At 33.2% G+C, this 22,052-nt stretch overlaps 3 protein-coding genes across 6 annotated transcripts in view; 1 reads left to right on the plus strand and 2 right to left on the minus strand.

Annotated features, from left to right (window-relative positions):
- Nak (Numb-associated kinase) overlaps positions 1-2,591 on the minus strand; it is an 18,071-nt gene extending 15,480 nt beyond the window's left edge. For 3 of the 4 annotated variants that reach the window (XM_029318630.2, XM_029318628.2, XM_029318626.2), the window contains exons 1-4: positions 2,411-2,590; positions 1,430-2,228; positions 466-581; positions 184-317 (exon numbers count right to left, since the gene is read on the minus strand). In XM_029318630.2, coding sequence (XP_029174463.1) covers positions 184-317; positions 466-581; positions 1,430-1,544 — 365 coding nt within the window. In that variant the 5' untranslated portion in view covers positions 1,545-2,228; positions 2,411-2,590. Of the gene's footprint in view, positions 1-183; positions 318-465; positions 582-1,429; positions 2,229-2,410 lie in introns of all 4 variants that reach the window. The other variant, XM_029318629.2, reaches the window with a different exon arrangement.
- On the plus strand, positions 2,551-8,480 carry YME1L (ATP-dependent zinc metalloprotease YME1L). The gene is made up of 13 exons (XM_029318634.2): positions 2,551-2,902; positions 3,414-3,554; positions 3,715-4,128; positions 4,265-4,484; positions 4,586-4,683; positions 4,825-5,068; positions 5,185-5,317; positions 5,482-5,719; positions 5,832-6,074; positions 6,327-6,473; positions 6,756-6,917; positions 7,072-7,192; positions 7,345-8,480. Exons 1-13 carry the CDS (start codon positions 2,876-2,878, stop codon positions 7,404-7,406), a joined length of 2,250 nt encoding a protein of 749 aa, XP_029174467.2. The 5' UTR covers positions 2,551-2,875; the 3' UTR covers positions 7,407-8,480.
- Positions 4,827-22,052, minus strand: part of LOC146724950 (uncharacterized) — a 345,089-nt gene continuing 327,863 nt past the window's right edge. Inside the window, exons 5-6 of the mRNA XM_085486390.1 lie at positions 19,419-19,494; positions 4,827-5,102 (exon numbers count right to left, since the gene is read on the minus strand). Coding sequence (XP_085342516.1) covers positions 5,066-5,102; positions 19,419-19,494 — 113 coding nt within the window. The 3' untranslated portion in view covers positions 4,827-5,065. The remainder of the gene's footprint in view (positions 5,103-19,418; positions 19,495-22,052) is intronic.

Genomic DNA, 22,052 nt, shown 5'->3' on the forward strand with positions numbered 1-22,052 from the left:
GCATGCCATAAATTTTCACAATATATTCAGTTCACAGTGATCGATGGATGTATAATATTTTACAATTTTGCACATAAAAATATACTTTAGATATAAAAGATGTTACGTTAATAAATATTATATGTCATCTGAATATAATTATAAAAAGAAATAGTGTAATAAAAGTATTATATCGCTCCTAACCTGTTGTTCATCATTTGAAGAACTTGGGATTTACAATAAGGCATTAAAAGCAGAAGTTCATGTACTCCTTTGCCAGTATGAGTTATACTACTATCTACATATCCTATGATATTTTTATGACCACTCAAGTTGCTCTAGAAATAAAAGATTTCATTCAATATTTTTGTAACTCTTAAAAAACAGAATATTATACATTTTCATATATATAATGTAAAAGAAGATTTACATTACTAACATTTTATTTTATTTATATACATATACAATATATGTGCTAGTACTCACGGCAATTTGTATCTCCCTTTTGCATACATTGAGATCATGTTCATTGTTGACATACATCCGTTTAAGCGCATATCGTCCACCTGAGGCTTTGACCAAAAATACAATTGCAAATCCTCCTGTAAGATAAGATAATTGCACGATGTAAAGTGAGGATGTAGTGTAAAAGAAAAAATATTTATCACACTGCAAATTATTTTAGTTATTGGACATACTTTATATTTGATCATCAATCATTTACATTCAAATGCATGATTGTCAAAGCACAGATTGAGATAAAAAGTGTATATAAAAACTGACATCATCATGAAACATGTAACTTGATGCAGATACAATTACAACAGACACTAATCAGTAAAAGCCAACGGTAATAAATGGATTTTAGCGTTCGCACTTTTATCTCTCGAAATAACGACCGTTGATTGGACAATCATCAATTTCTCTGCACCACACTCTAATATATATATACATAAGGCAAAACTCCATCGTCTACCACTCTGCAACACAATGTGGATAATATTTTTAAACAAAATCGAGAGAGAATTTCGCACACAAAGCTACGTTTAAAAAATAATAATCAATCATTCTCATGCCGACGTGACGAAGGTGAAACTTTCTAAATTCGACTCCTCGCGGCGTATAAAATCTATTTTACAGTCAGCACACATCAAATTCCTAGATTAGAGCTAATGAGCTTAATAATGTTTACCGACTGTCCCATATCACTGTCGCTATCTCGCTTTCCGCATCCCGACGATTTTCATGCGGATAATTCGGAGTAAAAAAAAAAGGCGGGATCGCGAAAAGCGAGACGTAAAATAATAATAGTCCGCGCTCCTTCGGAGAGAAGAAAATGACGCGGATATTAATCAGGCGGAGCAATCATGTCGTGCACACACACACACACACACACATACATACATATATATTGTTATATATATATATATATATATATATATATACACACCTTCCGCCAGGACCTCCTCGACGGTGACCGTGTGGCAGCCCACGACGAACACCTTCCCCAGATAACTGTTAGGCTCCTTCGACGTGTTGTCGATTTTGGAGAATAGTTTCTTCATGTTTGCGCGCTCCGTCCTCGTCGTCGACTTGACATAAGGCCCTCGCGCTCCTCCGCTTCGCACGATCCCCGCACACGATCTGCCTGGCCCCCTAGCTCCCCAGGTTCCCCCTGCCCCAAATCGGTTACGATACGATACGGTACGGCGGCACACGGCGATCTGGCGCGGTGCTCTCTCTCTCTTTCTCGGTGTCTCGTGCGCCTTCTCTTTTTCCTCCTCCTTCTTCGTCTCCCACGGGGAGAGAACTGCGCGGTTTCTCGTCGCGAATCGACCTGGCAGCGTGCTCAACTGAAGGAAATCGCCACGATGGCGGTCATGATAACGGCCTTCGTCGACGTATCGTGCATCACTCCGCCGCTCCTCGGCCGGTCGACATATTCCTCGGGTGCGAGATGCAAGTCGACTGCGCAACCGCGCCTAAGCCGCGGCGGCGACGACGGAGGAAACATATGTGCGCGACTTCCGGCCGAATGTCAAACTGCCCGTTGACGCGCGCCGGCTGGCCTCCCCCGAATCGCTTTTCTTCTTCCGAGCCCGAGCTTCTTCGCACCGAAGTAAACGAACGTCCCCACCGACGACGCTCTGTCTCTAGCCTTCCTCATGCTCGACCTCGGAGCCTACGCATTTCAAGAGCGAGGTCGCGAAGCCCGGAATCGACCAATCCGAGGCCGGGGAATCTCCGACCTGTCAAACCAAACGTCAAATTTCGTTACGTCAAACGGAGCAAATCTCTTATATCTAATCCTATATCAAATTATTAATTCAATTATATTAATTGTATTAAATAATAAATGTATAATTATAACAAATATTAATTATAATAAATATATAAATAATTAATTAATTATTAAATTGTAAACATTTACTGTGTTCATTTTGATGCACAAATGCTCTTATCGGTTTCGTGGCTATAAAAAATTCCCTAGATTTCGAGCTCATAGTTCGTAGTTCTACGCATAAGATGGCGCTTAAATCGCAACACGAATAGAAATGAATGATCCGTGTCTCGATGAATTATCGAGTTCGTGCCTTTGACGGCTAACCATCAATTGGCTCCGCATTCAAAACACAGTCGGCATTAAAATAATTACTCAATGTTTCAATAAATTGCCAAGTGTGATTAGTCACGTGACTATATAGTTATAAAAAAAAATTCCGTGACCAAAAATTCTGTTCGCGGTGGAGCACTCGCGTGGACCGATCCGGACACATGATCGATCGTTTTTTACGTCGAGATCCGTCACTGCCTGATTTTCCATTTACGATCGTTCTTCGATCGTCTCCGATTTCTGCAAATCCACACGATTTTTTCTTGAGAAGTACCCGAGATTATGATATCTCTTCAATCTCACAATCAGGTTTGCTCTGTCACTCAATATCTCACAATTGCATCAGTTTTGTCACAGTGTTCTTCTATGCCCTTTGTGCACTTTATATGTAAATATATAACTTATTCTGACCTTGAACAATGGACAAATATAATATTTGAGTCACTGTCAAATAAGTCGTTAAATGAATTTTCGCTCTAGATCTGTTTTAACTTTTATCTGACATTTGAAAATGTTTCTGCGAATGCAAGTGAACAAGAAGTGCCCTATAATTAAAATATGTATTTGTTTCATAATTTCTATAATAATTAATATGAAAGAATATGATGTTAACACATTGGAAAGGTTTAATTTACTTGAAATTTTACTTTTGTGTAAAAGTACAAAGTTCAAAATTCCAGTTTATCGTATTTATAAGTAATTGTTGTTAGAAGATTAAGAATTTAATAAGAATAAATGAGAAGAGGGTTGTTTTTCTTTTAAGTTATGAAGTGTGACATGGATATTCTAATAATTCTATTTTTTTATATCTTATTCTTAGGTTTTATACCATTTAACGCAGCTAACATTAGCCGTCACTCCTAGGACAACTTCATATTCAGTCCAAGTTAAGAAACAGGATGAATCCTTGCAAAAGAATAAAACAGAGGAGATGGCAATTTGCCAAGATAGTCTCGAGGAGGTATTTTTATAGATAAACTATCTATTTTGCTTTAAATATATAACTGAAGTATATTAAGAAATGAATCATATGATTACAATAGATATATCAAAATCATAATTTTATTCTTATTTTTGTATGCTAAATTGTATATATAAGTGGAATTTTTGACTTGTTTTAGGCGGCAAAAAATTGTACTGAACTACTGGAAATGAATTTAAATGTTTCAAATGCATTAACAATGAAGAACAATAAGGTGTGTGTGATGTTAGATGATCTAGGTATCAATGTATTTAGAAGATCTTTGGAAGAAAATAAGTGGAAAGTGTCTTATATATCTGGCCTAAGTTTTGCTGACAACAAACGTGGCTTCCTGTGCTCCTTGTTGACAGAGTCCAGTATTCTACCAGTCATTCATCTAACATCAAAACAACAACACAGACTGTTACACACTTGGTATGCCAAAGTGCTACAAAATCATATGCCAATTCGTACGTTCAAATCTCAACGCAGTATAAAAATGGAACTTGAGCAAAGTCCAACATTCATGAGTAGAATAAAAAAATGGTTCGGTCTATCTTCTAATCTTAATGTGGTACGACATACTTATATTTTACTCATTCAATCTGAATATAATAATTAAAAGTGCTCTAATTTAAATGTGATTATAAAAGAGCACACAGTGAAATAAATTATCTGATTTTCTAATGGATTTTCTTTTACTGTTGTAGAGCTTGGTACATGAACCAAAAAGTTCGGACTTTGAAAAATTAAAACAGATCTTTAACAATACTGATGCAACAGTAGATGAGCAGAAGAGAATAAAAATGGCTTTTGTGGAAGGATACGAATCCGGATTGCAACGGCAGATGCGAGGTCGAACAATGTTATTCAAAATCGTGCAAAATATAATAGCTGTCTCTACAATTATCCTTCTAATTTTACTTTATCTTACGTATAAAAATAGACATTACTTTTATTGTGTTTAAAGTTATTCTTTATGTATTAACTAAATTACTTATATTATTAATAAAAACCATTATGTTATATAGTTAATTATCCAGGAGGAGGAATATTTAAGCTTCCTATGAGTCACAGAATTGAGATCGATCCCGAGGACATCCATGTCACTTTCAATGATGTTAAAGGGGTAAGCAGAAAACATTTTTTCGAAAATATTTACTTCTATCATTATAATATTAAATGAATCTAATCCCCAATTTTAACTTATTACTGATTTAATATATATATATAAATTTATAAATTTCCTAAATATTCGTAAAACTTACAGGTGGATGAGGCAAAGCAGGAGCTTCTGAATGTAGTGGAATTCTTGAAAAACCCCGACAAATTTTCTGCTCTTGGCGGAAAGTTGCCCAAAGGTGTGCTGTTGGTCGGTCCGCCAGGCACAGGAAAGACATTATTAGCTCGCGCAGTCGCTGGAGAAGCCGGTGTACCGTTCTTCCATGTGGCAGGTCCTGAATTCGACGAGATCCTAGTTGGTCAAGGCGCTCGACGTGTTAGAGATTTGTTTAGTAAGTAAAAACCACGTGGACGAGAACACCAATTCTATTAAAACAAGAAAAAATAATTATTTAATTGTAATCCTAAAGTAATCGAAATTATGCTAACTTTTCGTGTGATTTTTCAGGGGCTGCAAAAGAAAAAGCGCCATGTGTAGTTTTTATTGACGAGATCGATTCCGTGGGTGCAAAAAGAACCAACTCGGTTCTCCATCCTTATGCAAATCAGACTATTAATCAGTTACTTTCCGAAATGGATGGGTGAGTTTATAAATTAATTGATATAGAATGTAATTGCATAATATAGTTTTTGGAGTTTAGTCTTTTTAAAGAGTCATACATTATCAATATGTACAAAGTATCTCCAAAATCTCACAAATTTAATTCAAAGCTATTCGATTAAAAAAAAATGGTGATTTTTTTAGCTTCCGTCAAAATGAAGGTGTCATAGTTCTTGGTGCTACAAATAGACGCAAGGATCTTGATAAAGCATTAATGCGTCCAGGCCGTTTCGATGTTGAAATTTATGTTAATAAACCCGACTACTTTGGCCGCAAGGAGATACTAGATCTCTACTTATCAAGAATATTAACACATGATGTTGATACAGTTTACCTGGCACGTTGTACTACCGGATTTACCGGAGCTGATCTTGAAAATATGGTAAGAAATATCATTTCATAGTAATTTAGATGCGTTATTATAAAAGATTGTTGATTTTTATTTTCGGATTTTATAATGCAATGTAAAAATAATTGTGCAAAATATTATGCAGATAAATCAAGCCGCACTGCGCGCAGCGATTGATGAGGCGGATTGCGTCACTATGAAACATTTAGAGTATGCTAGAGACAAAGTATTGATGGGTCCTGAAGGCAAGCTGAAGTTACGTGATGAGGAAGTCAATCGAATCACAGCATATCATGAAGCTGGACATGCGCTAGTAGCATTCTATACTAAGGATGCTACACCACTTCATAAAGTTACTATTGTTCCAAGAGGACCATCGTTAGGTCATGTATGTAATTACTTAATTATTTAAGTTATTTATCAATTATTATAATTATTATCACATTAATTTAATTTATAATAATTATAATAATAATAATTGATTTAATAAATAATTTATAACTATTATTATTTTTATGTCAATAATACTTGAAATTACTTATAATTATGTACATAATAAGTTTAGAATTTTTTATATTAAATTGTGTCTATGTATGTACTTATTCTCGAATTTGTAATTTACAAACTATACTTATTTCAGACTTCATATATGCATGAAAAGGACGTTTATCATATTACCAAGTCACAATTATTAGCTAATATGGATTCCATGATGGGTGGCAGAGCTGCAGAGGAACTGATATTTGGTCCAGAAAAAGTGACAACTGGAGCTTCTTCTGATTTAGTGGTATAGTTTTGTAATTTTCTAAATTTTATATTTTCTAACAATTTCAATTTTTAAATATTATTACTTATGATTAAATATTATTACTTATGATCACTAAGTATAACTTTTAAATTTATTAGAAATGATTTACTGATTTCTAATGTTATTGCATATTGTGTAAATTACTATACTGATAAAAACTTTTATTTATTTTTGTAACAAAAAAAAATATTTAGGAATATTATAAATTAAGTTAAAATACAGTGACATGTAAATATGAACATTTTAATTTTTTTTTTACAGGAGGCAACAAAAATAGCAGAATTGATGGTAAAAAATTATGGTATGTCAGAAAAAGTGGGATTTAGATCAATAATAGAGAATAAGAAGCTATTCGGTAATGGCACCTCATACGCGCCAAGCACGAATGAAATTATTGACAATGAAGTAAAGCGAATTTTACAGGTAAATTCAAACTTGCATTAAATATGAGAAATCAATTTGTATAAAAAAAAATTAAATATGATACAATAATGTTAATTACTGAAACAAGAAAAAAAATTATTGGTTACATCAGTCTTTTTATTTATAATTTGCTAATTTGTATTTCATCTTACAGGAATCATTTGAACGTGCAAAATCAATTTTGAAAACACACGCAAAGGAACACAAACAACTAGCAGAAGCGTTATTACAGTATGAGACATTAGATGCAGATGATGTGGCTGCCATTGCAAATGGTGATTAATTTAAAATAAGGCATAATTTAAGTAATATAAATAAAAATAAAATGGTTTCTTATGTAAAAGTTTTCAAGAGAAAAATATCTCAACAAATATTAATATACAAATATAGTAATCGTTTTTATTAAAATTTCATCTTATTGTTTCAGAAACGGGACTCAGTAAACGAGAATCATCTGCAGATCCAAAAAGGTCGACAAAAGGATCTTAATCTAAGCGCGGTTATCTAAGAACATTTGCTCGTAAGGTAGGAATCAAGCATAATTATATAAAATTTGTGCGGACATACAATTTGAATAATGATCGTTGTATTTTATACGAACATATAATTCATGAGAGGTTTAAAATACACTTAAAATACAAATCGAGTTTTAAAAATTAATTTTTTTTAGATTTCAATTTCTAGATGAAATACAAAATTAACAAAAATATAAATATCACTAAAATGTCTATTTAAATGTTTAAAACACTATACCTATATAATTAAATGTATATATACATCACAAAAATAGATGCTGTTGCAATATATATCAATTTTTCTTTTTCATCTTTTGTTTGTTATTTAAAATTTGAATATATTTCCCTTCTCCAATATAAAATTTAATAATTATTCTGTACTTATATAACAAGAGTTGTAATAAAAAAAGATTGTTATTGTTTATATATCAAGATCTATTCTAAGTCGATAAATAATTTTTTACTGCAGCAGTATCTATTTTTGAACGGAGTGTTTATTGTTGGTTGAATGCCAACTTCGGTTAATCATTAAATTCCGCGAAAAAGAACCGCTGACAATTCATCTAAAACTTTAAACAGAGATGCGCCGAAAAGATAAAAGTTCTGCACTCGTTGGAATTTTTAAACGAATAACGAGAAAACACAGCCGCTAAAAAAAGTATTTGATCAGAAAAATTGCGTTTTCCGGAAAATTCGCCTTTATTTTCACCTCGCAGTTTTTTTTAGTTTTTTTTGTAATAGTCTACATTCGTCTATCTCTCTCTTTCTCTTTCTCTCTCTCTCTCTCTCTTTCTCTTTCTCTCTCTCTAAAGTAATAGCCGATTTTTTAAAATAAAATCAAGATATTGTCAAATTAATTATTGGCTATTATGTCTTCCTTTCTTTGCTGGGAAAACTGCAATCGAGGATAGTAAAAAATATCCGAATAAAAAAAATATATCGAAAAAACAAATCTTTGATTTACCGTAAATAGACATTATAAGTATAAAGTGTACTGAATTATGTATATAAACATATACACATAAATATTTATATACATATATCTCAATATTTGAGTATTATTTCAATCCTGATTTCATCCTTTTTTATAATAACAATTAACTTTTTTTTCTAAGCTGTCAATGTAGAGAATTTAAATTTATTTAATAATCGAAAAAATATGACAACAGATCACATACGTAAAGAAAAAACACTTAACAGAAGCTTCATATTATTTATAATACTGTTTTCCACTAAATGCGCAACTCGTATGATATGGAAATGTTTCTGTAATGATGAAATTTTCTGTTTCGTGTATATCGATAAATATATTGCGAGACATATTGCTATTTTTGTATAAATATCCTATTCGATTGGTTCGACGATTTTAATGAAGTGATTTCTGCAATATTTCATGTTACTTATATTTGTTTTACGAACGGTGCAAAACGCACAGTAATCACGCATCGGGAGTGCGAAATGGAATGCCAAACGATCGTTGCAGTACCTCAATTAAGGTAATAGTAACGTAATGGTTACGATATATGTATGCGTGTGTTTGCTTACTATGGTTGGTTTTACGCACTGCGCGGAAATGCATATGTTACAATGTTTACGTCATGCCGCGACTCATTTGATTTTTCTGTGCATAGCAAAACGTGTATCGGATATATCGCAAATAAATGAATCATAAATGACAAGTGATTGTATTTACTTTAAACGCGCGATTTTTTTTTTCAATTATATTTAATTATATTCATACGGATGAACGACACAAGCGAAAGATTGCTTAAGTGTGATTTAACATGCTAAATCGATTTTATATTTGATATCGTGACGTAGATATATATCATATGTATCATATGTATTGCAATTTATTATATTGAATAACATAAAAAATTTGCATGAAGTGTGTGTTAAAATTTCTACAAAAATCAACACGTGCATAAAGCAATAGCTAAAAGTTCACGGAGCACTTATGAGAACAGCTTTTTTTTTTAGAACGAAAAATTTTTTCAAATAAAAGTGCGAAATATCCTTTGTACGAAAAAGAAGAGTTTTATGTTTAAAAAAGAGTTATTACACAGAAAGAATTTTCTCTTAGAATTTATCTTGAAATTCATGGCAATTGTAGGACGATATAATTGAAAGAATTTTTATAAAAATTTTTAATCTTTATCACGATAAAAAATACAATTGATCACAATAAAACAAAATATGTTGATTAATTTTACTAAAATATATAGTAAAATTTCAATGATTTAAAAATATATTAAAAACTTATAATTCTTTAAGTGTAAGTAGAACAGAGATACCAAAAAAGTGATAAACTTTTTAACTTAAAAATGATAAAACTTGATATAAAATATTTTATATAAATTTTATAATGCAGCATACTTTCAATCCCAGCTTAATCGTTCATAATAATTTTAACATGCAGCATAGTAATTTTCAGCTTATTATCAAACATGATAAAATTTGGAGCGAATATCACGGTCAAATATAACAAAAAATTCTCTCCGTGTATTATTTAGTATTGCAATAATTTTCTTTTTTATTAAAAAAAAAAAAAAAATTCCTCCATCTCTTTTATTTTTCCGGCAAAAATTCAGTGCTGTCACAGAGTTTCCTTCCGACGATCACGCCGGTCGTTCTTGATATTCGATTCGCGTGGGAAAATCGCACGATTTACTCATTTCCGAAGCTTGCTTTGTCGGGGCTTTTAGTATATCGCAATTATATCGGGGCGTGGGCCCCGGAGATTGAGTCGGGGCTCATAACTCTCGTCGGTCGTAACGTTCAGCTGCAGGCCGTTCGTTTGGCTGTGCCTGCATTTCATAGGCCGCCAGATGTTACGCGTCTACATATCAGCGGCCCACCACTTCACGTGCGTTGTACGTACGTATTCATTACTAAATTACAAGCAATACGAGAGAGAGAGAGGCGAGCGATAGCGACTAGAAGCGACGCGGTTGTGCGGAACAGAGGCTGGTGCGTTTCACCCGCGAATCGCCGATGGCACGAAAACAACGGCGAGCTACGTCGACGAGCTCTGTTTGTTCATCCATGACGAAAATATTTATTAGTCGCAATTATGCAAGACCGTTTTTTTTTACTTTTAATTAAATGAATTAATTGCATCATAAACAAACGATAGATCGAATAGGGCACACATATAGCTGCATGTGCATGTGCATGTGCATATAGGTGGACGAGATGATAATAATGGATTACTCATATAAAATGATTTATCTTAAATAATTTATGAAAGTTTTTAATTTCTGAATTAATGGGTGTAGTGACTTTTATAATAGTATTATTGTACGAATTTATATTAAATTATATATATATATATATATATATATATATATATATATATATGTTTTTAATTGTATATATTTTATACAATTTTTTTCTTATAATACGTGTATAATTAAATAAATGCTTTTGCAAATTGTATTCTCTTTTTTTTAGACCTAGGTCAAATTATTTTCTAATTCTGTATTTAATAAACGGTAATCAATTATCTATGGGAATTATTTTGGAGGCAAGCGAAACGATCAATTGATTACTCGACTCTTTGGCTAATCTATTTCGGCTCATCTCACTCGAGATTACCGTCCTCTCACTTGCTTATCGAAAATTACTCGCATTCCCAAAACAATCTCTAAACAATCCAAATTAATTCGAGCGGACGCGCGATGATCGCGTTTTCTGCACGCGGATAAATCGCGGAGGAAGAGACTCGAAGCACGGACTTGTACCAGGAGGAGATACAAGTACACGGGGAAGGGTAGTTTCCAGGGGGTTACATTGTCTGGGGAAGGCGAACACTATTTGCCGGCAAAGTAGATTAGGTCGGTATTGATAGAGACAGAGCGGCGGAAAGAGAGAGGAAGTAATAGACCGATAAGGGTTGAAGGAGGTTGGACGGGGAAAGTCGAGGTAGGATGGATGAAGGTGGGTTTCTCTGAGACGGCCAATATAGGATGGGATATAGCAATAGAGTTTCGCTTACGAGGTATAACCGCGTTAGAAGGTGCCCTTTGTTGTATCAGTGCGCTGAGGCGCAATTGCCTTAAGTTCTGATCTCACGAGATGTCGGGATGCTGGATGGCGGTCCAGCGAGACAAGGGTAAGGGCTTGATTTTTTTTTTACGTTCGATCGGATACTCTCGGGACGATACTCGAGCCCGGTATATTTCAATCTTCGTTTCTTTAATTACGCCACTGATTTCTTCGAATTTGCTAATATGCTCGTGTATTCAAGAATTCACATAGGAAATATCAAGATGTCTAGATGTCAATTTGTATCTTTTTTTTTATTCAGCTGTGATTATTTGGGTTTTTCTTTTTATATAGAAAATTCTGAAAATAATGCCAATGAAATATATATTTGAAAAATTGTATTTTAAAATCTTTCAAATAGATATAATTATTTAAATGTATGTTGCGATTAGTAAAAAAAATTGTTATTCTAAAAGATAAAAAATTGCTAATTAATTTTATCTATTTTGTTCACGAATTTTCTATAATATAGAATATTCTATATTTGATTTGAAATTCTAAATATCGTGTATATTATAAATTAATTTTATTCTAAATATCGTGTATATTATAAATTAATTTTATCATTAAACTTTTGTTCATTACCTTGTTATCCAGATATATTTGCAACGGTATAATTTTTCAGATAAGAATTGTAATGTTTTTTTTTTGTCAAAATTTAAAAGAACGTTTTAAGCATATGTAATCGCATCTTTGAATGCATTCTTTTATCGAATCCAACATCATCGCGAGATTTTCCCCGCATATCGTTTTATTATACGCGAGGCCGCAACTTGTGCATATAAAGTAACTCGACATCTTTTTTCGATTACACGCATATCTCCTTTATATGCTACGCTGTGCCTTATTTCTCTTTTCTTGTTTTCGATTTTTTTATCGTACCGCGTTGCACTTATAGAATGCACATGCTGTCACGTCTGGCGAGTTAATCAGAATTTTTACGGGCTCACCCGAAACTCGGCACAATCAACATTAAGCTTTACTGCCGGCTACTAATACGCCAGTATTGTGATCCATCAGTACGTGGTTCTATTTTATTATGCGCATCCGCTGCATCCGATTCAAATCCGCCTTTAACTCGAATTTCCCTGATTGCTCTTCGATTATCGATACGATACCTCTATAAATATTAAATACGAAATTAAATAACTTATTTTCCTAAAATGATTATATTAGTATAATCCTGATTATTGTATGATATATATATATATATATATATATATATATATATATATTGTTTATATATTATAATATATAAATGATTAATTATATTATTTATATTATTTCCTTCACTTTTTTTAATATTTGTACTATTTTTTAAAATATTTTGCTAATTATTTGAATATCGTAGGTATATAGAATTGCACTGTATTTGAGGCGATCATTGATCGCAAGTAACATTTTCCGCAAATGTCAAACTGAAAGGACAGGTTAAGACGAGAAAGTCAACGATTACTTATCGCTGAATTTTATAGATTATCGTTTCTACTAAGGACGACAATTCTGAAGACTACTTTTAAAACCCTTACATAAAAAAACTTGTTATTACCTACGAAATATATTGGGTGTAACGTATAACTTTAAAATAAAGCTTCAACTGTATATTTTATAATTAAAAAATAAATTATTTTGTAAATCTAAGCAATTTCTGATTTAGAAAAAAAAACAGCTATGTGAACCTGACACCCGACTTTAAAAAGTGAAATTTTTAATACGAAAAATGACAGCATTTTGTTTGTAGTTTTATTAATTAAAACATAAAAATTTTTAAATAACTCGCACCCGATATTGAGATATTTCAAATCCGCTTGCAGTCTTTTTAGAATTTTGTAGTTGTTTGTATTTTTGTTTCGTTTGTAGTCGCACGGTTTAGAAATTGCAATTGTTCAAACAAATTGTCAAGAGTGACCTTTGTCAATTTTAAAGATTTTTCAAATCTCTTTCCATCAATATAAATTTCGATTGCTATTGCTACACACAATAACGAACGAGTCTGAATCACTTGGAAAAGACAGATATCAAAAATCTTAAAAATTGACAAAGATCACTCTTGACAATTTGAACCATTGCAATTTTTAAACTACAAACGAAACGATAATCACTACAAATATATAACTACAAACGATTCTAAAAAAAAGACTGCGCCAGCGGATTTGAGATATCGGATGCTGATCCTTTTTTTTTGTATTTTTTAATTGCTAAAACTACAAACGAAATTGTTACTACAAACAACTATTATATAAAAACAAAATGCTTTCATCACATTTTCCGTATCAATGTTTTAAAATCAATGTTTTAAAAGTCGGGTGCCAGATTCACACAGCTTCAGAAAGCTCTGTAAATTACAAAATAATATATATGTCCTATACCAGGGTATCCAGCAGACTCAATGAAAAAAATTCCCTGACTTTTTCAGATTTTCCAAGACCAGAAATTAATTTTTTCTTTGACTATTATTTTTTCCAAATATATATAATTTGCATATATCTACATATATGATAAATTAATTAAATGTTAAATCATGAAATCTTTGAGATATTTTTTGTCAACAATGAAAAGGTTCGGAAGTTAAAACAAAAATTTTAATCAATTATCACAAACATAATTACCTTTTTTTATTTATATTATATCAAATTTTTTAGTTTTGTCTCCATCAAACACATTCAAATAAAATGACACGACGATGAAAATATAAATGAACCAACACGTTGTAGATGAATCGATTTTCAACAAATGTCAAATTATTGAGACAAATGTAGAATAATGTTAAAAAGAATCCATATATAAATAGTAAAATTCCCTGACTTTTTCAGATTTTCCAAGACCAGAAATTAATTTTTTCTCTAACTATTATTTTTTCCAAATATATATAATTTGCATATATCTACATATATGATAAATTAATTAAATGTTAAATCATGAAATCTTTAAGATATTTTTTGTCAACAATGAAAAGGTTCGGAAGTTAAAACAAAAATTTTAATCAATTATCACAAACATAATTACCTTTTTTTATTTATATTATATCAAATTTTTTAGTTTTGTCTTCATCAAACACATTCAAATAAAATGACACGACGATGAAAATATAAATGAACCAACACGTTGTAGATGAATCGATTTGTAACAAATGTCAAATTATTGAGACAAACGTAGAATAATGTTAAAAAGAATCCATATATAAATAATAAAATTTCCTGACTTTTCACTAACAATTCATTGATAAAATTCCCGGACCTTGCCCGGTTTTCCCTAACCGCTAGACACCCTGTATACTAAAGGAGATAGAAGGATATAAAGATGTCAGAGTTGATTATTTGATCTCTCCGTATATATAGTATTTGATGTATATATCTCCTTAACTTCTCGGACACCCTAATGTTACATCCCTTTTTGTAGTCTGCATGAAGTTACGCACTTTTTTCTCAAGAATTCGAGCAAAAGAAGCGGCGGTTGTTGGTTGCGCGCCACCCTTCCGTCACGAAGGACTTCGCGAGGGTGCAAGAGAGGGTGTGGGAGAGAAGCGCGGCGTAGGAGCGTATAATACATAATGTTCTTGCCGCCCCTTAGAATGTACAAGGTTTCGGTTCGTACATCCATCTCCCGCGTCATAAGCACGCCGACTAAAACATCGTCGATTTTTCTTGCATAGGTGTTACGTGTTTTTGATAAATGGCCGCCCGTGCGATCTCCTCCTCCTGCTTCCGCCACCCTTTCCACTTTCTCGACCTTCTTCCGACATCATTGTTCCCCGAAACGCACTAATATGCGTTTGGTGCAACCGCGTCCGAAAGGCTGAGATTCTCGCCAGTTTAACAGGAATGCGTTCCCTCCCTATTTTCTTAGTTAATTTTATTTTTGCATTCCTTCCTTTGAGAGTGAAAAAAAAGACCTTTTGAGAAACTTGGAGAAAATAATAGATCGCACAGATGCATAAGATTAATATCTATTTTTTTCCCTTCTCTTTAACTAAATTTTAAAATTTTCTATATAAATGTGTATATATTTGTATGTATATCGTGTTTTTACAATGAAACCTTTAATTAAAATTTTATTGGAAATATTAACTGAAAAATATTCTTCCACTATTGATTTCTCATAAAAGAATGAATCTTTAAAAAATTTAAAAAGATTGTCTCAAAATTAGGCAAGGTCAGTTAACATATAGGTACTGTTAATTAAAATACAATCAGCCTGTAAATGATGTCATAAATTCATAAAAGTTACTGATTTATAAATCGATGATGATATAATTAAGCTTCGCGTTAAATTCTCATTAAGGAAAATCGACTTGACACTGAAAACTGAGGGAAAACTTTTTCTATTGTACCTTTTATGCTTTGTGTTTATGAAGCATAACTGAAAGAAGCAGCATATAAAACTTTTATATAGAATGTTATATTTTTAGAAGAGAAAAAGAGAGAGAGAGAGATATTTTGTCGTTTGATTAAAAGTACCTATTCATTGATTATTGATTGGCGCTAATATGCCTATTTTGCGCGTGTGGCGTTATCGATCATTCGCTTTACGACCAATAGGACTTGATGATCGCAGCAGGAGGCTATCCAGGGCGAGGATATCGGCAGGATGAGCAAATGACTGGCGCAGCACGCGATCTTCTATTACTTACCGCGTTAATTGATATTGATGTGACGTAGTCCCTTTCGAGAAAGCTGATCGATATTAATGCGACGCACCTTATGGTATTAATGAAGAAATAATGCTGGTTATATTAAATTTCCGTCCCGATATTCTTTTTGACAATTATTGTGTCAATTTCGATCCCCCGATAATATATATTTTATATATAACGCCATTTTTGTGATAATAGAAAAAATAATCAAATGTTAAAAAAAAGAATGAACTCTTTAAACGAGAAAGAAAGAATTGAATTATTGTAAGTAACAATATTAATATTAATATTAATTTAAATAAGTAAAACTCTTCTCTCGACCGTGCTGGCAAATATTATTTATTAAATCACAACGTTTCGACCCTTCTTTGAGTCCTAATCAAGTGATTTGTGAAAATAAAAATAAAATTATCATTTTAAGATGTCAAGAACGAATATAGTGTCGGTTGGACAACTCGTCTAAGACTCTTGACATCTTAAAATTATAATTTTATTTTAATTTCACAAGTATATCTAGATCACTTGATAAGGACTCAAAGAAGGGTCGAAACGTTGTGATTTAATCAATAATATTTGCCAGTACGGTCGAGAGAAGAGTTTTGCTTTTTTAAATTCTGTCTGGCGATTCTCAAATATCTACGTTTTTATTAATTTAAATATTTATATTAATATTAATGTTAATATTAATATTAATTTTAATATTCATATTAATATTAATTTCAATATTAATATTAATTATTACTTTTATTAATTATAATAATAATAATTAATTATAATAATATAATTATACATTATAATTATATTATAATTTGACTATTCGAGCTATAGAGAGATAAGTAAAGAAAAAAAAATAGTTTGGCGAGATTTTTTCAATCTCGTCGATTTAAACAAGTTTGAAAGGTGGAGAAAAAATGATAAAGAGGCGAATAAGGATTTATCAAGCGCATCACCCTGTTTCTAGCAATTAGTCATGATCGACGTCACGCGCCGAGTGTTTCCAAAGTCCATCGCGACTAATTGCCGAGAAGGCGACGGCCACGAAGTAGCCATCGGAAATTTGTCAATTGCAGGTAACTTGGGCTCGTTCCGCGCACAGTTTCCTCGCAGATGTTCTTGATAGGCCAAAGTTACGGGCTACGCTTGCGGAGCGCCTTACTTCGACGGCCGTTCCCTTGTACACCAATTTCTTTATCCCCCTTCAACCCACCGCCTTCACTTTACCTTCCCCCAAGTCACCTTTGTTACTTTCTTTGTTTTCCTTCCCTGTCAAATGTCGCGATCATAAAATCGATACAGCTAAATCCAGAGGGAATTCAGACATAGATTTGAAAGCTCAAAAATCAGAAATTATTATCTATCGCACTATTATTTTCAGACACGGCTCTCTGTAATTTTTATCAAGAAACTCTTGAGAAAAAAAAATATATATATATATCTCGTACTACATATTCCCATTTTGGAAGCGTAATCCTCTCTTATTTGATTAAAAATTAAACTTACTTTAAAGATGTGTCCCAATTTTTATGCTAACATTTCGAGAAATATGACAGTTATGTTAACAGAAATCTTAAAAAATATAACAGCAAACTTGTTTCAAGTAGCGGAAACACCAACTCATTAAGTGTATTGCTACATGGAAGTACTTCGAAGATGACAGGAACCATTAGTGAGTAACTAATTGAGGGGTTTGAAGGTAAAACCCGGTAAACTCGAGTAACTGACATTTATGCAAATGTCAGTTACCTGATTTTACGTCCAAACCCCTTAATTAAACACAGTTGTCAGATAGATATTCTAAGAACTTGACTAAAAAAAGTCACGTCGGAAGAAATTCGTGCATATAATTATACGCAATAATTATGTAGGTATATATGTATTTTGGAATTATTGATTTCGAAGATGAGTCGAATATCGTACATCATCATTTATGGATAAAATTGAAAATTTTAGCGTCTGTATATGTATATTTAAAACAGAATTTGAAGATAAAAATAATTTTTTAATACCAATAAATTACTAATGTATTTCGCATATAAAACAGGAAAGTACTTTTTCATCATTTAGGTGTGAAACTATATAAGAGAATGCTTCTGCTTCTCGTACTCCAACGCGCGCGTACACAATTATCCTCTTGAAAAAAAATCTGCAAAATTCTCATATATACATATATTCTTACAGAAGATACAATACAGCATATCTCTCCCACATATTTCTCTCTTTCCCCAGGTCTCTATTGTTCCCATTTTAAAACTGTTTTAAGTCCATTTAAAAAACCTCCCTCAAACCCTATTCAGAGCCACTGCTCCTGGAGGAAGAACACGGTCCGGCCGCGCTATTTCGCTATTTTCTCAGGACTCTCGCGTCGCGACGCATCGCGTCGCGTTGTCGGCCGGATCTCGCGCGTCGGCCACGTGACGTGGCACGTATACGCGAGCGTCGGCAGGCGTCGAGACGCTGCCGGAAAAGGGGCGTCCGCGGCTTTATGTTCCCGTTGGGAATTCCGTTCTCATGCCTCACGGCATTTTCGTTTCACGTCGACGTTTCCCGTCGCTATATATATATATATATATATATATATATACAAAACTACCGCATCGCACATGCATTGCACACGTGGGCGCGGATATAGAAGGTGCGCTCGCGCACCTTCTCAAAGCCGCGGCTGTCAGACCGGACACGAAAACTTTGCTGGATCGCCTGCCGTGATCCGCGGAGGAGTCACGTGACGCGATACGCGTGTCAGGATCGGCTTCGCGAGACGATCGCGTGCGCAGATGTATTAGCAGATTGTTGTTGCAATTTAACGTTATGTGATTAGCGTGCGCCGTATACACGGCACGTGTATAGCACTTAGCAAATTGGTTCAAATCAAATGTTAACGGATGTTTGGAGATATTTACGGCACTTAGATTCAAAAATATTTGCATTTCGGGGAATTACATACATGTCGCGAAGGAGATCGAGTTTATATTCAAGACATCTTACAAGACATATATTTGATGCGAGATGGATCGAGATATAAATAATTCAATATTTTAGATTTCTAATTTTTTTTCGAGTTTATATATATATATATAATTTATTAATATAAAGAATGAAAATATTTTAATTTAAGAATATATCGAAATTTAAAAATATCTCAACCTGTGCAGAATAATTCTGTATAAAAATATTGTTACGAAAATACATATATTCGTTATTTTCATTTAACAATATTTTTATACAGTAGAACTTTATTAATTTTTGCCCTCTGGGGAGCGATACGGACAAAAAATTTTGGGAAAATAAAAATTAACGAATACTCACTCCACTGTGTGAACTGTCCAGTCCCTATTTGCGCGAATACAGCATGTTGAAGTTGTTGTCTCTGACGTCATGTAATCTTTTAAAATATGAAAGGAATACAATATTAGTGTGAAAATACATTTAGAGAAGCATTAAATTTAACGTAGACAAATTTCAAGAGAGTCTAGTACATATTTAACCCTTAATTGGTAAAAGTGTGCTAATAGCAATTTTAAACTTAATATAATATTTATATAATAATACAATTTACAGATTAAAATCAAGTAGTATTGATTTGTCTTATTTCAGTAAATAATACAAAGTGCTCTATAAACCTGTAACCATGTATAATTTTAATAAGATACTAAAATTGTATAACTCATGCCCTGAGAAAATCAATATAAAATTAATTAAACAAATTCGTTGAAATTACAAGATTAAAAGGAGAATATTTCAATCGTATTATACGTATAAAGTTTTATTCTTTACATTGTATTATTAATCAAATGACAATATTTTTATATCATGTGGTTTAAAGAAGTACCACAGTATCTGATGAGAAGAATAATCCAAATTATCAGAAAAGTAAATTATAGTAAATTATATATAGAATTAAGCCATTCGTAACTTTTTAACAGTTTAAACCAAAAAAACTTTTTACAGCAAAATAATTAGCAAATAAATATACAATTTATTATGTTCCAATAATTTGACTTATTGTTAGATAGCTCACAACAATGTACCTTTGATGAAAATTAAATAGAAAAAGGGGGAATAAGGAAAAAAATTACAGTTATAATTAAGTTTCCAATTTTGAACAAGTAATCTCCATGTAAAAGTACATGTATTTTTTTCAGGGTACAAATACAAATTCGGGTATAAAGGGCCCTTACTGATTTATTTGAAAGATAAGGAAAAAAATAACAGTGATAATCAAGTAATTTTTCGAGTTTTGAGAAGCAATTTCCATGTAAAAGTACATGGATTTTTTCAGGGTACAAATACAAATTCGGGTATAAAGGGCCCTTACTGATTTATTTGAAAGATACCACTTTGAAAGATAAGGAAAAAAATAACAGTGATAATCAAGTAATTTTTCGAGTTTTGAGAAGCAATTTCCATGTAAAAGTACATAGATTTTTTCAGGGTACAAATACAAATTCGGGTATAAAGGGCCCTTACTGATTTATTTGAAAGATACCACTTTGAAAGATAAGGAAAAAAAAAAAATAACAGTGATAATCAAGTAATTTTTCGAAGCAATTTCCATGTAAAAGTAAATGGATTTTTTGGAGTGTGTGTAAAGTTTATCGTGAAATTGGAGCATTATCGCGGCGAAGTACGCGTACGAGCACTCTCGAATTTAAGGATGCTCGAACAACTGTTGCGTGCATTCTTCGCAGCTTCTTCCGCGTCGTCTCACCTTCCGCTCGACTGCACGCGCAGCATGCGTCGCGACGCATCGGGGAGTCGCGTTTGCTCCGGAATATGCGCGGCGGGTTCGCGCGTGCGAGAGGTCGCCGTGGGCGGCGGACACCGTGGGGTTACCTTAACGTCGCGGCGCGCGACGTCGCGGCGTTAGTTTGCGTCTGTCTAGGGTCGCGACACCTCCACCTCTACGTGCTGTAGTCACCGCTTCTCGCGAACGCGAATATCGAATAAACGAGGAAACGCCAACATCTCGCATCGAGGATCGAGGGATCGACGTGCCGGATTCCGCGCGCGGTCGTTTGTCTCTCCGCCCCATTTTTTCGGACGACCGATTTAGTCTCGAGAAAGTTTGAGGAAAATCGTCGGGTGTTGGAAGAAGAAGAAGACCCAAGTATCCTCGAAACTGTCTTAGAATTTTTGAGAATCCTTGGAGAGGTCTATGAGACAAGTCGAGGCGCCGCGTATACTTTAGGAGAGTCTCTCTTTCTCTCTGAGATATCTCTCGCATAAGTTTAAAGCATTTTCCGGACAAGTTTACGAGAGACGGTAAACTAGAGTCTGTAAAAAGCATGACGAAGGTCGCAAGTTTTTGAGAAAAGAGATCCTGTGTAAATTTTGAGGTGTATAAAAGAACAGTCGGAAAAGTGTTATCAAGAGTCGGCGAAAGCTCTGAGAAACTCTTTTAAGAATCTTTGAACATTTTTGTTGAGAAGCATCCACACAGATCAGACATTTTTTTAACAATCTGCGAAAATCTCGAAGGATTTGCAAGATTTCAAAAACGTTTTGAGGATCGTTGCAAGATTACCGAATAACTTTTTGCATCGCGCAGATTTTTAGTCACGTGGTCGGAGAGTTTTCCAACTTTTTAAAGATCCACGTTTAAAGCCGTGTGCTATGTTTTATAACATTCGGGGAGAACTCTTTTCAGTTTCGTTTCTCGATTCTTCGTATAGAAGCTAAAGAAAGATTATTCGATCGATGTAAGCTTGATAAAAGTGATTAATACTCAAAGATTTAACGTAGTGTCTCGCGCATTTTGCGATTCATCGACTGATTATTCAAGATATTTTTACAGTATCTCTAGCGCAAATTCTCAATCCGGGCGAATATTTCTTTAAGATTCCCCCTCGAATCTTTGCCGTAGGATATTTTTGCTCCGCGCTTCGAGAATCTTAAAGTGAAAGAGCTTGACATTTAAAGGGCCTTTGGTTATCCTGCCCC

Source organism: Nylanderia fulva, unplaced genomic scaffold (genome assembly GCF_048542155.1).
Source record: "Nylanderia fulva isolate GAGA-0341 unplaced genomic scaffold, ASM4854215v1 Scaffold11, whole genome shotgun sequence".
Lineage (NCBI taxonomy): Eukaryota > Metazoa > Arthropoda > Insecta > Hymenoptera > Formicidae > Nylanderia > Nylanderia fulva.

What these genes read in the sequence shown, in the direction of transcription:
- YME1L (XM_029318634.2), top strand. Translation starts at nt 2,876, where the DNA reads ATGATATCTCTTCAATCTCACAATCAG. An exon ending in CTCTTCAATCTCACAATCAG is followed by an intron (nt 2,903 to 3,413) that starts GTTTGCTCTGTC and finishes TCTTATTCTTAG; the next exon opens with GTTTTATACCATTTAACGCA. An exon ending in GAGGACCATCGTTAGGTCAT is followed by an intron (nt 6,075 to 6,326) that starts GTATGTAATTAC and finishes TACTTATTTCAG; the next exon opens with ACTTCATATATGCATGAAAA.